This window comes from Halichoerus grypus, chromosome 13 (assembly GCF_964656455.1).
Source record: "Halichoerus grypus chromosome 13, mHalGry1.hap1.1, whole genome shotgun sequence".
Classification (NCBI taxonomy): domain Eukaryota; kingdom Metazoa; phylum Chordata; class Mammalia; order Carnivora; family Phocidae; genus Halichoerus; species Halichoerus grypus.
In genome coordinates this window covers 26,476,169-26,495,243 of record NC_135724.1, presented here as the reverse complement: position 1 = coordinate 26,495,243, position 19,075 = coordinate 26,476,169, and the positions used below count along the sequence as shown (strand labels likewise).

Here is a 19,075-nt window from a genome sequence, read left to right as displayed (position 1 = left end):
AATTTGAGAGAGAGAGCGCGCACAGAGGGAGAGGGAAAAGCAGGCTCCCCACTGAGCAGGGAGCCCGACATGGGGTTTGATCCCAGGATCCTGAAATCATGACCTGAGCCGAGGGCAGACGCTTAGCCGACTGAGCCACCCAGGTGGCCCTTGCCCAATTGATTTAATCTATTCCTGCCCCATCCCTCGTTTTGCTGCAGGACCTTAAAGTATAGCCCAGATTGTCCTGTCCCTATCGTCATGTCACCTCTCACAATATACCTCAATATACATCTTTTAAAAAAAGGACATTTTCTTCCATTACTGTACAATGCCATGACCACCCCCAACAAGATTAACGGTAATTCCTCCATATCATCTAATACCCAATTTACATTCAGATTTCCCAGATTGCTCCAAGATGTCTTTTTACAATTAATTTACTGAACTGGTATCCAAACAAGGTTTGAACTTTGTAATTGGTTTTTTCCTTAAGTCTCCTTTAATCTAGAACATACCTCCTCTCCCTTTTTTCCCACTTGCCATTGACTTGATTGTCAGGGAGACTGTCTTGTAATACATCTAAACTGTCTGGATTGCGCTCATTGTATCCTTTAGTGGGAAAAATAATATTTAGAGATTGCAATCTTACGGGGTGCTCCTTGCTAACTGGGTTTTCATTGCTTCTTGGCCTTTTAATTGGGCAGAACTAGGGAAATACATAGTTTTAAAAAGAAGCAAATAATGACTTCATACTAGTATTTCCCATCCAAATTTAAGATTACAAGAGCTTTAGTTAAATTATTTGATTATATTTGTACCTTTTCTCTAATTGTGAAAATCTTAGTTCTTAACATTAATATAATTAATAATCACTTAATCCTAATATGTAGATATATTTTGTATTTGTGTATGGAAGAGTTTCTCAGTAATAATACCAATACTCTCATGACAGCAATATTTTGATGAGGAAGATGGTACACACCTGGCCTGAGATGGAAGTGCTAATTCAGGATTTCTTAACCTCAGCACTACTGACATTTTGGGCCAGATAATGCTCTGTGGGGGCTGTCCTGGGCACTGTATGGTGCTGAATAGCATCTCTGGCCTTTCCTCACTAGACACCAGTAGCACAACCCTCCACTGTAACAACCAAAATTTGCTTTCAGACGTTGCCAAATGTTCCCTGCGGGTGGCGGGGGGAAAAGGAGGTAAAATCATCCCCAGTTGAGACTCACTGAACAAAAGTAAGTGACAGACATTATATAGAAACAAACTGTCACATGCCCCACAGATGAACTCTCAAGGGTTTTTTTTAAAACCCCCAAAATAATTGAATTTGGTTAACTTACACAAAAGGTGGCATATTATATAAATTGTTCTGTATCTTGATTTTTTTTAACAACATATTCTAAGCAGAAAGTTTTTACTCCCTTTATAGCTGTGTATGTTCCATTTTGTGCATATGATAATCTATCCCAATCACCTGATGATGGGCATTTGGGTTATTCCTACTGTTGCTATTATGAATAATGTTGTAATGAATAATGGTGCACATATATCACTTTGTGTATTTGCCAGTGTATCTTTGGGATAGGTTCCTGGAAATAGAACTGCTGGGTCAAAGGGTTAATGGGCATGAAATTATAGTAGAGATTGCCAAATTTCCCTCCATAGAGGTTGTACATTTTGTATTCCCACTAGTGTCCTGCTTTCATTACTTAACTTTATAGTGAGAACGTTTCCAAAGTCATTAAATAATCCTTGAAAATTGGATTTTGTAATGGCTGTCCAAAATTCCCACATGTGAATATGCCACAATTTAGTTAATCATTCCTTTCCTGTTGAACATATATGATGCTCCCAACTTTTCTCTATTATAAATAACACTGAAATGAACTTCCTTGAATAAAAATCTTTGACCAAAAGTTGGGTTTTTTCTTGAGGACAGACTTCCGGAAGTAGGATTACTGTATAAAAAGGACGTGGATGGTTTTTAAGCCCCTGGCTACATACTGCCCAAGTCCATCTATGAGGAGATACTGTGTTCTTATTGAGGCTATTGGAACAGACCTTTCTCTTGGCTTCAGTGTTTTACATGAGGGAACAAAATTATCTGATTAAAGCAGACAGTCCTTCTGGGGGAAATAACTAAATCATACCAAACTATATAAAAACCCAATCTTAAAATCCCCAAAGACATTCTTCATGGTTGGTTAGTGGTAGTTCTCACCTACAGCTTCTTTCGGGGCACAAGGCTATCATTTACTACTTGTTAACTTACCATCTTCCCTGAGGGGGGGGAGTCCATTCTGTCTCAAAGGGTTGGTCAGTTTTCCCTTCTCAGCAGTGAGATGGTGTGCAGCCTCTCTACCAAGGAGCACCTTCCCTCATCTATAGCATCACAGAGACGACTGGAAGGAAGCAAGAAGTAACAGCGTGGCTGTGTCATTTAATGTGTAAATAAGCAATGAGGAGAATAACAAATGTTGCATTTGTAATATTATCATTAAAATAACAGCCATGTAAAAAATGTTTAGTGAGCACAATTAGGGCTAATTTGACCCACCTCAATTGTTAAGTATGCACAAACTCACGCCTAAGAGTCCAGAGGGAAACAAAATACTGAACAGGGCCATTAAGGCAAATGCCATCTTTAGACGTCTATTGAATTTGATGGTAGTTTGTACAAATAAGGTGTGAAAATTTTATGTGTGGAGCATGAGGAAACTCATCTCTTATTAACTATTGCAGAAGGGCTAGAAAGTTCACTATCCTTCTTAAAAATCAAACACTAAGTATGACCAAACTTTGGATTAAAAACAAACAAATCCCAATCCTAATATTCAGAAGGAAGCATAAGATCCAAAAGATTATTGCCCTGGGAACATGCAAGAACTTACCTATGTAAACTGACTTCTTCCTGTATGAGCTGTCTCCTCTCTGGTGTGATATTTCTATAAAACTGTGTGCATGGGATTGAAGAGCTCAGCACACATAGCCCCAGTTCTTTCCACAATCTCTCTGTGCATTTCCTGGGCTCCAGGGAAAAGCCTCATGCCTTGGCTATCATCACCCTCTAGATCAACATTTATCTGAGAATGGTCTGCCATAGGTCAGTAAGGATTATCCAAAAGATAGAATCTAGTGACCTAATAAGTTCAAGAGATACTGAATTAAAGACCGTTCAACTGGTTTCCCCCCATGACAGGACTCCTCAGTGCCTTTAAGATGTTATTATGTGAAGCTAAGAGAAAGAGGTACTTTCCATACTTATTTGACCCCAGAATCCTTTCCTCAAGGAGCATTTCACAAGACCAGCGTTCCATTTGAGAATGCTTTGGGAAACAGTGGTTTGCATGAACTCACTCTGATCTGATGATTGCATCTTTTTCACTGCAATTGCATTCAGTCATGCTTGCAGGCTTTTTATTGTTCACTGTATTTTTGTGCTTACCAGTGGTCAAACTGTTTTGCTTGAAATTGCTTCTGTCCATACATAATGTCACTATCCCATGCAACAATATTGAGTCCATGATCCTCCACATGAGGTTGATGGGTGATTCTAACACAACCAGGAAAGAAGGGTGTGGTGCAGGACTGGGTATGTGCAGTGGGAAAGGCAGAGGACTGGCTGAGCAGGAGGTTGTTAGTAGTAACCTTGCCCTTGTCCCGTTCACATCTTACTCCATTTGCTTGGTTCTGTCAGACATAAATCTCTTTCAACCTGGCCTTACTGTGGCATTATTCTTTCTTCTTAATGGTGCAGGTTGACTTGTGAACTGTAATTTTAAAACCAAATTTTACAAATTATGAAATATAACTGTTTTATGGGAAATTTGAGAGCTAGAAAAAAGTGCTCATAATTTTACCACTGTGACACAGGTATTAGCCTCTTTGTACATACCTTCTGGCGAAAATGGGTTAATTATCATTTGTTGCCTGTGTACCTTTCCATGGTAATTTCCCCCCCCCCAAAGAAGGAATAGTTTTACTGTTTCGGCTATGTAGAAAAGTAATACATGTTCATTAAAAATATAGTATATGCTTTGGTATTGCTTGAAAGTGAACGGTCCCCTGTAACTATACCCTGGCAAATATAAATCTTCCCAGAGTCTTGTGTGTGTGCAGCTTAGACACACACGCACACGATAAAAAATGTGATCATCCTATGGATGCATATTATTTTCTTATATGGCCTGTTTTTTTTTTTTCTTTCACTTCATATATTGTGGACAAGTTTGAAAATCTACTTGAAAATCTACTTGAAAATCATATAGAATTCCACTGTGGATTGGATTCCACTATCCATTATGGATAGGCCATAATTTATTTGATTTTCCTTTTCTTTTTTCTTGAGGGTTTTAATATAGCATCAGCCTGGTGGATCATGCTCCTCCCACCACGGCTCAGCTTCCAGCTCAGCCCCACAGGTACTCTTAGGTGGGAAGCGGTTTTTTTCTTTAGTGTTTGGCTGGAGTAGGGCAGGTATTATTAAAAAGGTTTTCATAGTCCTTCGGATAAAGAGAATGGGCTTTTGCCTGTGCATGTTAGCAGTTTTGGGGCCTATGCGTCTCCAGTACCCCACCGGGGATATATGAGAAGCAAAAAGAAAACCCAGAGAAGCCACCGTCACATCATCCCTCGAGTCCCGAGGTGCCTAACCTGTCCTCCTCCTTCTTTCCACCCTTCAGTGTTTCCCGGTATTCGTTCGCTGTATTATGTCCAGGGATTTTTAATTCTAAGAGGGTGGGCTATTCCATCTTGGCCAAAAGTGAAAGTCTCTTCTCTTCTCTTTGATTCCCTTTTTATCTATTATACATCTTAAACACAATGATTTTATACTCCAGGTCAGTGGAGTCTTGTTAGTTTCTCCTGCTTTCATTCATGGTGGTTTGTTATAGGTCTTGTAATTTTAGATGGTGAGTTTCCATTTAATGAAGGGGACTCCATCTGTGAATCTTGCATGTGCCCTTCCAGAGAAAATTTATATTTGACTGTGTCAAGCTTTAGACCACTTTAAGCTAACCCTCAGCTTAAGGTTTCTCTGATCATGCCAATGAGAGTAGGTCTGTAGTGCTGAATCACAAAGGAAGACTTTTTCCTACCCTAAAGTGCAAGACAGACAGATTTCCTGTTCCTTCCCTGGTAGTGGGCGTATTTTTCTAACCCATCCTTTCAAAGAGGATGTGCCCTCTGGTTGTTTTATGTAATGGGCCTTGACTCCACCTCCCATCTTGAATGGGCCCAAGGCCTTCTATGCTATCCCACATGTAAACTTTCAGATCCAAACCTTTTTGTAACTACGAAGCAAACACCCCAAGTCAGCCACAGCTTCAACTTCAACAGCTCAGTGTTGCTTCCTCTTCATTTTTAGTCCTCAAGAATTTTGGCCCTGCTTCTTTGTGGGCTCATTATTGTGTATTCAAAAAGTGTTTCCTATAATTCATCATTTTTAAAGGGGCTTTATAACAAGAGATTTCTGGATATCTAGAGTTCTTCATTGTGCTGGAAACAATCTTCCCATTTTTAAAAAATCAATTATTGATAATATATTTGCTGGAAAGAGTAATGGGAATATATCTTTGTTGTTGGTATTATAGTAATTAGAAATAATTTTTATTCTTTATTATAAAGAAATAATGCTTTTAACCCAAATATCAGTAGGGCATAAACTGAACCTATTGCTGTAGACTTTCCTACTGGATCCTCTTGTCTCTGGCTTGTGAACTCACTTGTCAGAATGAGAAGTCTCTGGAGATGAGAGGCTGGAGACTCCACATGGAGACTACATCTTTCTTTTCTTTTTTTCTAGATTTTATTTATTTGAGAGAGAGAGAGAGAGAAAGAATGCACAAACAGGGGGAGGGGCAGAGGGAGAAGCAGACTGTCTGCTGAGGAGGGAGCCTGGTGAGGGGCTCAATCCCAGGACTCTGGGATCATGACCTGAGCCGAAGGCAGTTGCTTAACCGACTGAGCCACCCAGGCACCCCAAGACTACATCTTTCAATTCATCTTCAAAAGCATTGCCCAGCCAAGTGAGTTTGATGAATCATCCCCTAAAATCATTGTTTCCATTATTTTCACTAAAGATGAAAATAGAAAATTTTATTCCCATTGCCTGAGTTGATGCTGATTTTCTCTATTAATTAGAACTAATGACTTACAATGCTAACTTTCAACAAAGCAGATAAACCTTCATAAATAAATGCTGGGCTTTAAGGAAGCAGACCATTTTACATGAAGCCGATAGCCCTGCACCAAAAGTTCATTCATTCATCCAAGTAGTATTTATTGAGCACCTATTCTGAGTATTCTGCATGATGGATGGATGGGGAATTCAAGAAATATGGTCCATGATCATTGGCCTCTGGAAGCTGGCTATCTGATGGGACAATGAATGAGATATAAACACAAATAATATGAGATGGGGATATAGCCAGTACTATGTGAATGGTACAAACAATAAGTAAAATACAATTGTACAGGGAAGAGGCCATTTCTGAGAACAGAAATTTAAAAGAAAAAAAAAAAAAGCCTTTATGGACTAGAGCACACTTGAATTGGGCTTGTAAAAATGACTTGGCTCTTGGTAGACAAAGTGGACAAAAATTACCTGAGTAGAAGCTCAAGGAAGATGGCAAAACGTGGATTCCGAGAACATCAAACAGACCAGTTTGGCCCACGTGGGAAATGTAGATAAAAGTCAGCTTATGCGGGCTTCACTGTGGAAAACGAAGTAACCTTTACTGCTTTTTTCATTGGCTCCCCATTATCTACCACACGATACTGCAGTTCCTTACTCTGCTCTTCAAGGGCGGCCATGATCACTCCTTTCATGTGGGTTATGGACGTACTGCAAAGGTTGCTTACAAAATGGAAGGTTCCTTTCCTCCTGCCATACTGAGATAGTTTGACCTTAGTATGTTTTAGCTATTGAATGAATGAAACAGTTCTGTTTCCAAATTCTGTAAAATTTGGAATTATCTCTGTCCCAGGAACCACACAGTTTAACAGGGGAGACAGGCAAAGGGCTGAGGAGAGGCCCTGAATTCAGGTTTGGTGCAGAAGCCCAGGGGCTCGGGTGCAAGGCCTCGGGGCCCAGGCAACTGTCTGGGAGGCCAGTGAGCACAGGCCCAGCAGCCCAGGCCTAAGGCCTTGTGAGGCTCTGCTGTGTCTCACATCACTCTTGCTGGTTGCTTTTGCCTTTCGAGGTGATGAAGGTGCCAGAGAAACAAAATAAAGGAGACACGAGAATGGAATAACTAGTCAAATATCAAAGTGTAAGAGCTAAAGGGAGTATTTTCTGGTTGCCACACATTAAATTTTTTCATATAACTATATTGGCATAAAGAATAATTCCTGGGTACATTCCATTTGTCCTTTGTTTCCTCCCTTGTATGATTATATTATTATTGCTGTCATTAAAAGTGCATCCATCAGACCTGGCTGTCAGAGAGTTGCATTTACTTTGTGCCCACAAGCAGTTTTGAGGTAAATCTCTTGCTTTAGGGCATTAGTTGATCAATACAGACATCTATAGTGAGCTATTGTTTCCCACCCCCTGCATGACTCCATTTTCCTAAGGCATTCTGGGGATCTGGTCTTCCTTTCAATAAGAAGTCCCTCCAGGTGGGATGGGGAGACAGAGGAGAAGGTACCCCTGCAAAAGAACGTTCCTTCTGCAGTCCCCTGCCTTTGCAGGAGGGGCAGCTGGTCCAAGGAAAGGCCTTGAAAGAAATATGGCAACTGCTTGTCACCTCCAGCTCTGCAATTTCCTTCAGGGTAGTCTTTGTTCCCTTCCTGGGTTTTAGTCCGATCTCAAGCCCCATTTTCATCTTTGATGTTTACGGGACCAACATATCTGCAGTCCAAGGCAAAAACCTCCCTAGGATTGCCTCTAGTTACTCATAAGGAGGGAGTCTGTCTCATTAAATTCTGTGTTTTGAAGACTTAGCAGTGACAACACACTTGGCAAGGGGTCAGTATCGCTGAACTGAATTCCTAAAATGTGAATTTAATGGTTTCTCCTCTATTAAATTATCCCTCCCTCCCTGCCTTTCCTTTCCCATCTTCTCCTCCCATTCAGCCACAACTCTGCTGTCTGAATCCGCTCTGGATTCACTTAGACATACCATATTGTATCGATTTCATCTTCTTGGAGCCATGTCTGCCAGAACCTTCTTGCCAACACCAAACTGACCTGATGATCCTCTGCACCCGTAGATAAGGAGACCCTGGGAGCTCACCTCATCATCCTGGAGATGTCCTTTCTTTTCTGTTTCTTGAATCCCACGAAGCCCTTTGGTTTGGTTTATGCTCTCTCTCTGGTCTTTTAGTACTTTCCTGATAAAGGGTGCATGGGAGGTAAATACTTGTAGGCTTTGTGTGTTGAACATATCTTAATTCTGTCCCCTTAGTTGTTTGATCAAGATATAGACTTCTACATTGGAAATTATTTTTCCTCAGAAGTTTGAAGGCATTGCTCTATTTTCTCTTAGTATCTTACATTGCTGATGAGAAGTCTTATTACTGATCCTTTGTCTGTAACCTGTTTTTTCTCTCTGGAAGCTTTTACAGATCCTCTTTGTTCTTGGGGTCCTGAAATTTCATCATGATAGGAGTCGGCGTCTACTGACAGTTACTGTGCTGGCATCAGACCCGTACCAGAAGCATAGGCTCTGGGCTCTCGCTTTTTGGGTTCAAATCCACTGCCACCATTCTCTAGCTTTCTGACCTCGAACAAGCTACTCAAACTTTGTGCCTCAGTTTCCTCACCTTAAAATGGATAAAAAAAATAGTACCTACCTTGTAGGGTTGTTGTGAGAATTAAGTGAGTTAATATCTGTAAAATGCTAAAGCCAGTGCCTGCCACTTAGAACTACTATTTAAGCAACAGTTTTTATTAATATTTCAAATACAAAAAAATATAATTTCCTAGAGTTTTGCAAGATTTCCTTGACCCTGTGCCTTGAATGGAAATGTTGGCCTTGAGAGGGTGAATGGCTACACAGAGGGAGAGGGCCTGAGTCTCTGATGTGAAATGAAATTTCAACAGGGCAAGGCTGATAAAGAACAAAGCGAATGCAAAAAAAGCAACAGGTGATTGTTATTGCTGGTGAAGCACTCCCAGACTATGGATTCTCAGCTCAGGACTAGAGGAATAACAGGTAAAGAAAAGACAGAATCTTTAAAGAAATCTAGTCACCCCAAGCTAGGATTCACATATGCTCCCTGAAAGGGTGTTTTCATTTTTCAATGTAAAAGGGAATATCAGGACAGATTGAGAATGAGAGTAAGAAGAACGGGAAGATGCGCTAGAAATTCTGTGTCTTTATGAATGAGAAATATCTGGTGGTGATGCTTTCGTTGTTACTCTTTATGGTTAAGCCAGACCAACACACAGGCATCGCCTAATTTCTATACTAGGAAATCAAATAGATGTTTCCCTCCCTTCTAGGAACCTGAAATTTGAACATATAAAGAGTTCACAAACTCACACTCAAAATGATCTATTAAGAGGCACGGTAATTCAAAGTAACCAAAGAGCCCCAGTTAATGAGGGAAAGCTCTACTTTACCGAATACTGCCAAATAATACATTTGGAATAAAAAAAAAATGTTTAAATCACTATTTTGCACCACTCTTATGAAATAACCAATTTAAAGATCATTAACAGATGCTAAAACCACTAGTTGAAAGGGGATGGGAAAAGGAGTATTTACACAGTGCCAAAGTATTGTACATAGAATACTTACTACTTGCAAAGAGATGTTTACTTTACAATGGAGTGATCTGTGGTCACCAGATGATCCCAGTAATTAGACACCACATCAGTAATAGTGGGATACACCAACACGTGGATCCCAATGTAATGAATATGAAAACATAAAATCATCTATGAAATATACTTGCCAAAAGTCATTACCCTGATTCTAATTAAGCTTTTAGATCTAAATTCCATCTTAGAGGACAGGACACAGAGGAACCAGTTATATGATACCACGAGGAAAACATCAGGAGAGTCAGAATGTGTCTTATCTTGGTCAAGGCAAAGTCTAAAGAAAGGGCAAGGAGACTGGTCTAGATTATAAGAGATTTAAGAGATATAACCATATGTAATGCATGATTCTTGATTGGATTTGGGTTGGAAAAGATATTTCAGGGATCACTGGAGAGATCTGAATATGGAATGAGCATTAGACACATTATACAATCAGTGTTAATTCTGCTGGGTGTCGTAATAGTATTGAAGCTATGTAAGAAAATGTCCTTATTGGGGGAATTACATGCTAAAGCATTTAGGGGTGGGGTTTCATGATGTAATTTACTTTGAAATAATTTGGCTGGATAAATACATATGAAGCAGATATGATGAAATGTTGACTGCTGTTGAATCAAGATGGAAGGTTTATGGATACCCATTGATTCCACTTTTCTATCTGTTTGGAAATTTTATATTAAGAAGTTCAAGGAACTGGCTTGCAGATGCAAAATTGAGTAAACCTGGCCTGACAGTGTTTTAGGAGGGGCAGGCATGCGGGTCTCAAAGGGCCACATTTGCACTGGGCTCCCTGGAAGGAGCTTTTTGCTCTTTTGAATTCAAGCAGAGCATGGCGTGACACAGTCATTCGCTCCAGAATGTATGAGAGTTTGGGAAGAATTAATGTACTTCCCAGAGTGCCCAAGTTATTGTCAGGAATAATAACTCACTGGCAGCATCAGACTGAATAATTCATGGTACGACTACAATGGGAATACTCACGTGTGGTTGTTGTTAGTTGATTTCCGCCCCCCCAAATTAAGTCACCTAAAATTATCTCCTTTACATGAGGTATTTTGGGGGTGTGTTTTCTTTTTTTAACCAAGTCTTTCTCCCAAACAACACGAGGTAATTGTGCTATTTGCTCACGTACAGATGTAGAATAAAGTCAAAATGCAGAATTGCTTCCTACAATGCTAAATTGTTCTTAAAATATAGTTGTTGCTTCAGAAGTGAGTTGGCCGCTCTCACCAGTTCCTCTGTTTCCCCCACGATCCCAGGGAGCTGGACTGTGCCATGTTACGTCGTCTGGAGAAAAGGATTCTGGTTGGTCTCCCCAGCCGGGAGGCCAGGCAAGCCATGATCCGCCACTGGCTGCCCCCTGTGAGCAAAAGCAGAGCTCTGGAGCTGCGCACGCAGCTGGAGTACAGCATGCTGAGCCAGGTAAGCCACCCTCGAGGGAGCACCTGCAGGCCAAGCAGCCGCCACACCAATCTTCTGGGCAGGGTCCTCTCAGGAGCTGTGTTGGGGGCATATTCCTTGAGCCACTTAGAAAAGACCCGAGCTGCCCCAGCAATGCGATGCGCCTCTTCCTCATGAGAGGGTGAGCTCTTTGTCCCTCAGAAACATTCACGCGGGGAGAGACAGCGCGATGTAGTGGCAATAGCATAGGGTTTCGACTCAGAGCACCCCCTGATCAGCTGTGGGGCCTCAGGGAAACCCCTGACTCTCTAAGCCTGTTTGTCATCTGCAAAACGGGTAACTGATATGCCACAATGGATTACCATGATGATCAAGTTTTTACAAATGGAAATGGGGGTCCATGCCTGCTACCCTCACTGTCACTGGTGTCACTCCCTCCTGAGTGGACACTTGAACATGTTCTCTGTTCATCTGAATGATGAACATCTGAATGATGTTCCCTGAGGTTCCGCAAAGGCAGGAATGATCTTATTCACAAGAACAAAAGTGTCTACCAAATTTGATCATCCTTGGATTTGGGCACAAGGGCCCCATTAGGCTACCATGGGTGGTCTAGTCCTTCACCAGCAACTTCCAGCATGTGTCTGGATGGTGTTAGGAAGGTGTTTACTGCCCAGCTTCTCAGGTTATCCAAACACATAAGCAACCTCTCTCCTTCCCAAGCATTACAGATCTGGGAATCTTTGAGTAATGTTCGTGAGGGACAGACACAGATTCTAAACAGGGGCTCTTTTAAAAATTTATTTGCATTCAATTAGCCAACATATAGTACATCATTAGTTTTTGACGTAGTGGTCAGTGCTTCATTAGTTGCGCACTGCATCTTGCCTGTAAGAACGTGATCACCACCAGCATTCTGCCTGCTGACCAACGGCTGGTCTGCGGCTGTTTCAGGAGACTGAGGGCTACTCGGGCTCAGACATCAAGCTCGTCTGCAGGGAAGCAGCCATGCGGCCTATGAGGAAGATCTTCAGTGCACTTGAAAATCACCAGTCAGGTATGGTGGGAGTCACAGCGACTCTGGGAGAGAAATTTGTTTAAAAACCCAACTTTCACCAGCAGATGGAGCCTTGCTCCTGTTCTTGGTGGCTCTTTGCACTTGCAAACGTTCTTTGGTCAAATTGTCCTCCATGTACTCATTTCTCCTCTGGTGTTCTGTTTTGGATCAACTTTGCCCCAGATGATAAACTCCTTAGGGCTCGGGCTTTTATTTCTTTGGCACGCTATGATGTTGGGCTGGATCCATTTGGGGCACTATATAACTCTTAAACACTACTTTGATAATGATACATTTAGGTCATATTTTTTATCTGGACTTCAGGGGCTGGGATGCACATTAAAGAATTTCTTCCCCAGCTCTCTTTAGTCTTGCCTTTTGCTGCATTAACCATTTAGAATGCTGCATTATGCATTGTCTTGAAAAAAGGTCTATTAGCCTTTCAAGAGCACAGATCATCATAAGGTCAATTATTGTGCTGTTACTGCTGTGTTTTTATCTAGAGAGCAGCAACTTACCTGGAATCCAGCTGGATACAGTGACCACTGCCGACTTCTTAGATGTGCTAGCTCACACCAAGCCTTCAGCAAAGAATCTGACTCAGAGATACTCAGCCTGGCAAAGTGAGTTCGAGTCTGTATGAAATCACATCTACCCTGACCTGGCCACAGAGACAACCACGGAGGCCTTCCGATTTATTAGCTTAAGCAGGAGAAGAACATGATGATTGGGAGAGAAAAGAGAAAAATTATCTTTGAAGACTGAGTTCGTTTGAATAACTGTACTATTTTGGAAATAAGAGATATTTTTGTTAATTTTTCCTGATTGATGCCCGCAAAATACTGAAGATGTCAATTACAGGTGTATATGCTCCTAGTCACACAACAGAGACTTTTCTCACACTTAGACTCCATACAATTTGATGAACAGTTTCTTATGGTGTTCCTTGTTTGTGAATTGGTGTTTTCATTTTGAAGAAAAAGATGTAGTTTGGGAAGCTGTGTTGGAATGCACAGTGGCTCCGAGTTGGGGGGCCCATTAGAAGCGAAGCGTGACAGACCATCCAACCAGCTGATGGGCTTAAGGGTTGGTTAAGAATAGGCGTGGGGAAGGACACGCAGTGTTTCTTCTGACAACATCCTGAGTGTCATCAGCTCTCCCTAAGTCTGACCCCAACCAGTTTTCTCAGCAGCAAAGCCCTAGCAGACTAGCTCCCCCCGCGACGCCCCCCCGCCCCGCCCCAGCCCCTGGGTTCGCTGCTCCACCTCAGGGGAGGAGCATCTGGAGTCTCAAGCTAGCAGCACACTGCCACCAGCCTCCAGCCTGAGCTTCCACTCTGAGTTCTGGCTCCCAGTAACATCTTTGGACAGTTCACATCCCGTGTGCTCTGCCCTCTTCCCACAGCTCCTCGGTGGATCCAAAGCTTAGGATGGGAAACCTGAGATTCAGAACAGTCATCCTGGGTCTTCCCTACCCTTAGGCTCCCCCACATCTCCTTATGGGGTCGGTAACAGTTGGAAGCATCTCCCTCAGAAACTCATGATCTGAGCCATCTATTTTAAACCCCGGAAAAATGCCGCTAAGTGATGCCACCACCCCTCTTCCCAGCTAGAACTTACCTGTGGTCGTCCCCCCTTCTTCCCTTCCTCACCTCATTTTCTTCATCCCAGCAAGGCACACTCCTCCTCCGAAGAAAAACTTGCAGGAAAAGGGACATTTTGGATAGCTAAATATTCCAAAGGATTACCCTAATTTTAAACAAAAACAAAGCATTTTGGGGAGGGTACTGATTATTTTGAGTATATCCTCAAATGCCTTTTAAAATGCCGTTTCATGGGCAATGTAGTCAAACTGGAAATATACCACATATAATGAATTAAAAATAAACAAAAAGACATTTCATCTTAGTATATACTAAACTTAAGCTTCTTCAGGATCACGAAGGTCTTACACTATCCAACACTAGCTCTACCCTAGATGTAGAAATCTCTAAATGGTCTTAGACATCTGCTTTTCGTGTTTTGGGATCATTTTCTCTTTTCTTTCTTTCTCTCTCTCCCTTCCTTCTCTTTTTTTTAAGATTTTGTCAGAGAGAGAGAGAGAGAGACAGAGGGCAAGCACAAGCAGGGGGAGCAGCAGGCAGAAGGAGAAGCAGGCTCCCCGCTGAGCAGGGAGCCCGATGTGGGACTCGATCCCAGGACCCTGGGATCATGACCTGAGCCGAAGGCAGACGTTTAACCGACCGAGCCACCCAGGTGTCCCAGGGTCATTTTCTTTGTCAGGCTGTCAGCAGACATTTCTTGCAGCTGTTAGTCCATTAGCTTGTGGCCACTACCATCCTTTCTGATTTCATAAAATCTCAAGTGGATGGAACCTCAACTGTTGTTAATTTGTCATGGTTGGAAAGTAGATATGTTTGTGTGTGTGTACTTAAAAGTGAACAGGTAAAGGGGCAGAGGAGACAGCCCCTGTGGATAGCATGCTTTTTGACAATGTTTGGCCCCTTTTAGCTTGCTGCTCTTTCCTTACTCCAGTCAGGGTAAGCGTGGTTTTGCCATCCCTCACAGCAAATACACACAACCCCACGCACAGCTGACTATGTACCTGACACACCTCCACATCCTTCCTCCATTCCTCCTAAGAATCTCCAAGTTCAGGGCGCCTGGGTGGCTCAGTTGGTTAAGCGACTGCCTTCGGCTCAGGTCATGATCCTGGAGTCCTGGGATCGAGTCCCGCATCGGGCTCCCTGCTCGGCAGGGAGTCTGCTTCTCCCTCTGACCCTCCTCCCTCTCATGCTCTCTGTCTCTCATTCTCTCTCTCAAATAAATAAATAAATAATCTTTAAAAAAAAAAAAAAAAAGAATCTCCAAGTTCATCTTTGTAATACTTCCATCTTATTCAATCGCATATTCAATCCTCCTCTTTCCCTTGGGAAGTTTGTCTCCAAATAATTATGCAAGTATGTTTGTAGGTCATGCTTTTATTTCAGTGACTTCTTTATCTGTTTTATACACTAATGACTTCTTGCTTTGGATGAAATGAAATGTAGCTCTTTCATCCCTCTGCCGTATCCCCATCATCGCCAAATAGTTAAGACTTTAGGTTTACTCAATAATCGGTATTTCTATGGGAATGTATACTGTTCACGCAGAGCCACTAGTGAATCAAAATTACATTTCCTTTATATGTTGGTTTTGTCTTTCCAGGAATTAATTAAGTGCCTTATTTTATCATTTGCTTAATTTTTGAAGTATCTCTTCTGATTTTTTGCAACACAGTCTCAGATCTGTCAGATACCTATCAGTATTGGTTTCCAAATGGCCAGTATCAGATAAACTGTCAATTCCATTCCCATACCCTCTGGTCCTGGTGTTTTAAGGGGAAAGGAACCAAGAACCCTTATAGAATAAGAACCCTTATAGAATAAGCAGAGCTGTACCTAGTCTCCCCATTTGCAGTCCTGTAGCTCACCCTGGCTCACCACCATGCCCATTCTCCCCAAGGCCTTCACTTTCATGGCTCCTGGGGCTCCAACCATTTTGTTTAACAGCTTCAAACTAAATCTTTGCTTCTCAGTGCTACCTCACACCTCACCTCCTCTCTACCTAGTCTCCAAGACTTCAATCTTTGAGGTTCTATAGGATGAGTTTTGGTTGTCTTTCTTTGCACAGATTTTTGTTATCAACAACCTAACCACTTCCATCCTTCAAATTATTGTACCCTCTTGTCCACTGGTATCTCCTCTTGTGGGCTCTCCTTGTGAGTTTATACCTTCTTTATTCCTTCACTTTGATTTTAGTGGGGCTCTGAGAGAGACCAACTAAGACACATGATTAGTTTACGTTTAGAGTCTGTATTATTTAAAAAGTAGATTAGAAGTATATCCAAGTTTATAGGGATATAGGAGCCTGGCCTATTGTTGGAGAAAAATTTAACTTCATCCAACATGTATTTTCTCCTAAGGCAGAAGTCACAATGTCTGTAGGAACTTGGAACACAGTAACACAAGGGTAAAGTAAGCTGGGTGTAAGACAAGGAAGAGGTGGGGCTGTGATGGAGGGTCAGACTACCTGAATGACCCAGCAGTGGTGCGGCTCCCACCGAACCTAGAAATTTGGACCCAACATTGCCCGATCTTCTAGTATTCCTAGGAAAACCTGTAGCAACTGATTTGCATTTGAGATCTCCTGATACCCAGATGTTGGCCACTAAGGTTAAGTATCTAGGTTAGAATTCATGGCTTGTCCCTGCATTTCATTCAGGTCACCATCAGAAGCATTCTCAGCTGGACTCTACTTATCTAAAATAACTCCCTCCCTTGTTTTCTTGTCCCTCACGGAGCCATATAGCTATTGTGTTAAGTAGTGTGTGTGTGTTTTATCGTCCGTTTATCCTACCCAAATGTTAGCCCCATGGTTGTGGAACTTTTGTCACTGCCACTGAATGAATGCAACATTCTTTAAAATGAGCACTGTATCTGCTTCACAGGCTAGAAGCTGTGATTACTGTTCCAAAGCACTGAGTTCACTGCACACGACCTCTTCTCTGAGAGGACTTCTACAACACACCTTGAACTTGTCAGAGCCCTTCGGACTGTTCAGTATATTTTTATATGCTTTGATTTCCCAACTAGAAGATATGCATCTTAGGAACTGGAGCTACACTCTGCTCTGTCTTCCTTTGTACTTTACCCCTGGTTGGCATTTAATAATTTGGTTTTCTCAGGCACATTAGCCAGTGAAACAAACAGGAGTTAAGAGATGTGTAGGACATGAAGGTAAGCACTGAAAAGAGTAAGGTATTCAAAATTGTTGGATTTTAACAGATACATAATTTAAATGATAAAATGATTTCTGGTGCTCTGGTGTCTTGTTCTGGTTGTCCCTCAGAGAAGCATGCTTTGGGGTAGTTGGCCTTGATGGCTGGCATGATAAAGTCAGCAAACGTCCTATGCATTTATGCCAAAGAAAAATGTCTGTGACTATGTCAAAGGAACCTGATAACGCAAACATGGCTTTACTCAAGCAGCTGCTAATACGAAAAGGGATTCTGCTGTTCGAAGCAGAGTGTTTTAATGAAACAGATTAGTGCAGTTTTAAAAATTCTTTACCAAAGGTGCCCAAGGCTTTCAGTTTCATACTACATGAAACACCACTGATCTCAAACCAAATAAACCACCTGTGCATGTGTGTTTTTGACTTGGTCCAGAATGGTACAGTAATTTCTGAATGTGGGGTTAAGAGTGAGGTGATGACACTATCCTTCCAAGGGAGTTTCTGACGTCCGTGGCTACAGGTGTTCGACGGCCCTGATCAGCTCCGACAGATGCAGAATGGTGTGTAGGAAGAACTACAGCAAAACGAGCCAATTCTGGAGGGAGGAGAAGGAAGTGGTGGGATAGCCGTCTGTCTCCGCCACTGGACTGGTGCTCTGCCTTCCGCACCCAGGACACACCTGCCTTCCAGCAGATGCTCAGTACTCCTCTCCTGATAGTGGGTATTCTCTACTACCCTTTCCAGTCCCAGAATGGCACTTGGTCCCTTTCCTGGGCCTAGCAGAGGATTATAGTAAAACTGATGCAAACACTGTCCTCGAGGTCATACCACTGGAAAGCACTTTAAATGGGATGGCTAGAAAAACGAAGTCTTTTCGGTATTTTGGTTATTAAATCTCCTCCGTGAGGCCCAAGGCAGACCAACCGCCTATGCTGGGAATGTTTATCGTAACCTGGATCTAAAACCAGATTTTTATTTATCCCCATGAACCTCACTGTGGACAGGTCAGTTAACAAGCCCTATATGATGCTTGTTAAATAAGTAAAGCATGAAACAAAAATTTTAATGGCCCAATACGGCCAAACTAGAATGGAGGAAAGAAGCCATTTCTCTTGGCCAAAGACCTGATGCTCATGTGGTCTTACCTATTCCCGTCACTCTCTTTGATTCCTGACCCATTAGTGATGTCTACCTCTTTGCTTTAGCTCTAACCTGTCTCTAAAGCATCAGATCCATTATTTCTGAGTGTCTAATGGGGCCTCCTCTATGGGCAACGAGTCTGAAATGAAACTTAATTTTCTCCTCCCTACTCATAGCTATACCTTCTGACATGAAACTCCTAAAGTATTTACAGCTAGTTTGTACTGGTTCAGTAACCATCTGAGTAAGAACTATCTGTGTTGCAGGAGATATAAAAAAGAACGAGCCACAGTCCTGTCGGGGAGGTGAGGGGGGGAGAAGGGATGTGTGAGGACCGAAGTATAATCTAACAAGTGCCAGGAGGGCACAGAGGAGGGAATGCCCCATTCTACCTGCAGTCAGGCGGACATCACAGAGGAGGGCCACAGGAGTATTAATAACATCTTGAGCATTCTCCCTAGCTCCTCCACTAGTAAGGGTCCTCAGGGCAAAATCCTTTTCTTACACACTCGATTATTTCCTAGCATGGCACTTAGCACGTAGCAACCAGCAAACACTCAATGGTGCTTGAGCCAAGGCATCACTGACCCAGGCGGCCAGGTAGCAGGCCCCAGCTGAATGGAGCGCATCCATCAGGCACCAGGCAGTGTGTTCCATACACACGCTGAGCTGCTCCGTGCGCCTTTGTGTGTGGGCGTTTCAGTGTAGTAGAGTGTCTCCTTTTTTTAATCCTCAGGAAGACTTCCCCCATTGAACTGACTGTTGAGATTAATTCTATCAAGATTTATCAGATTATTCAGTGTGGACAGTGCTGCTACATCTGCCTCATCATCAGCACCAAAAACACACAGCACTCAGCATTTGCCCGATTCTACTCTCAATAATTTAATTAATACGCTGGTCACGCATTTAACCCTCATGACAAGCCTACGTGGTGGG

General features: G+C 42.3%; 1 protein-coding gene and 1 long non-coding RNA gene across 2 annotated transcripts in view; one reads left to right on the top strand and one right to left on the bottom strand.

The window, feature by feature from the left end:
* KATNAL2 (katanin catalytic subunit A1 like 2) overlaps positions 1–12,864 on the top strand; it is a 36,734-nt gene extending 23,870 nt beyond the window's left edge. Inside the window, exons 12-14 of the mRNA XM_036107619.2 lie at positions 11,023–11,185; positions 12,119–12,221; positions 12,725–12,864. Of these exons, the coding sequence (XP_035963512.2) occupies positions 11,023–11,185; positions 12,119–12,221; positions 12,725–12,864 (406 nt within the window). The remainder of the gene's footprint in view (positions 1–11,022; positions 11,186–12,118; positions 12,222–12,724) is intronic.
* LOC118545406 (uncharacterized) lies at positions 11,952–13,430 on the bottom strand. Its single transcript, XR_004922078.2, has 2 exons — positions 12,740–13,430; positions 11,952–12,244 (listed from the first exon to the last, which is right to left on the bottom strand). It is a non-coding gene; the product is annotated as an uncharacterized LOC118545406 (long non-coding RNA).
* Between the last annotated feature and the right edge of the window lie 5,645 nt (positions 13,431–19,075).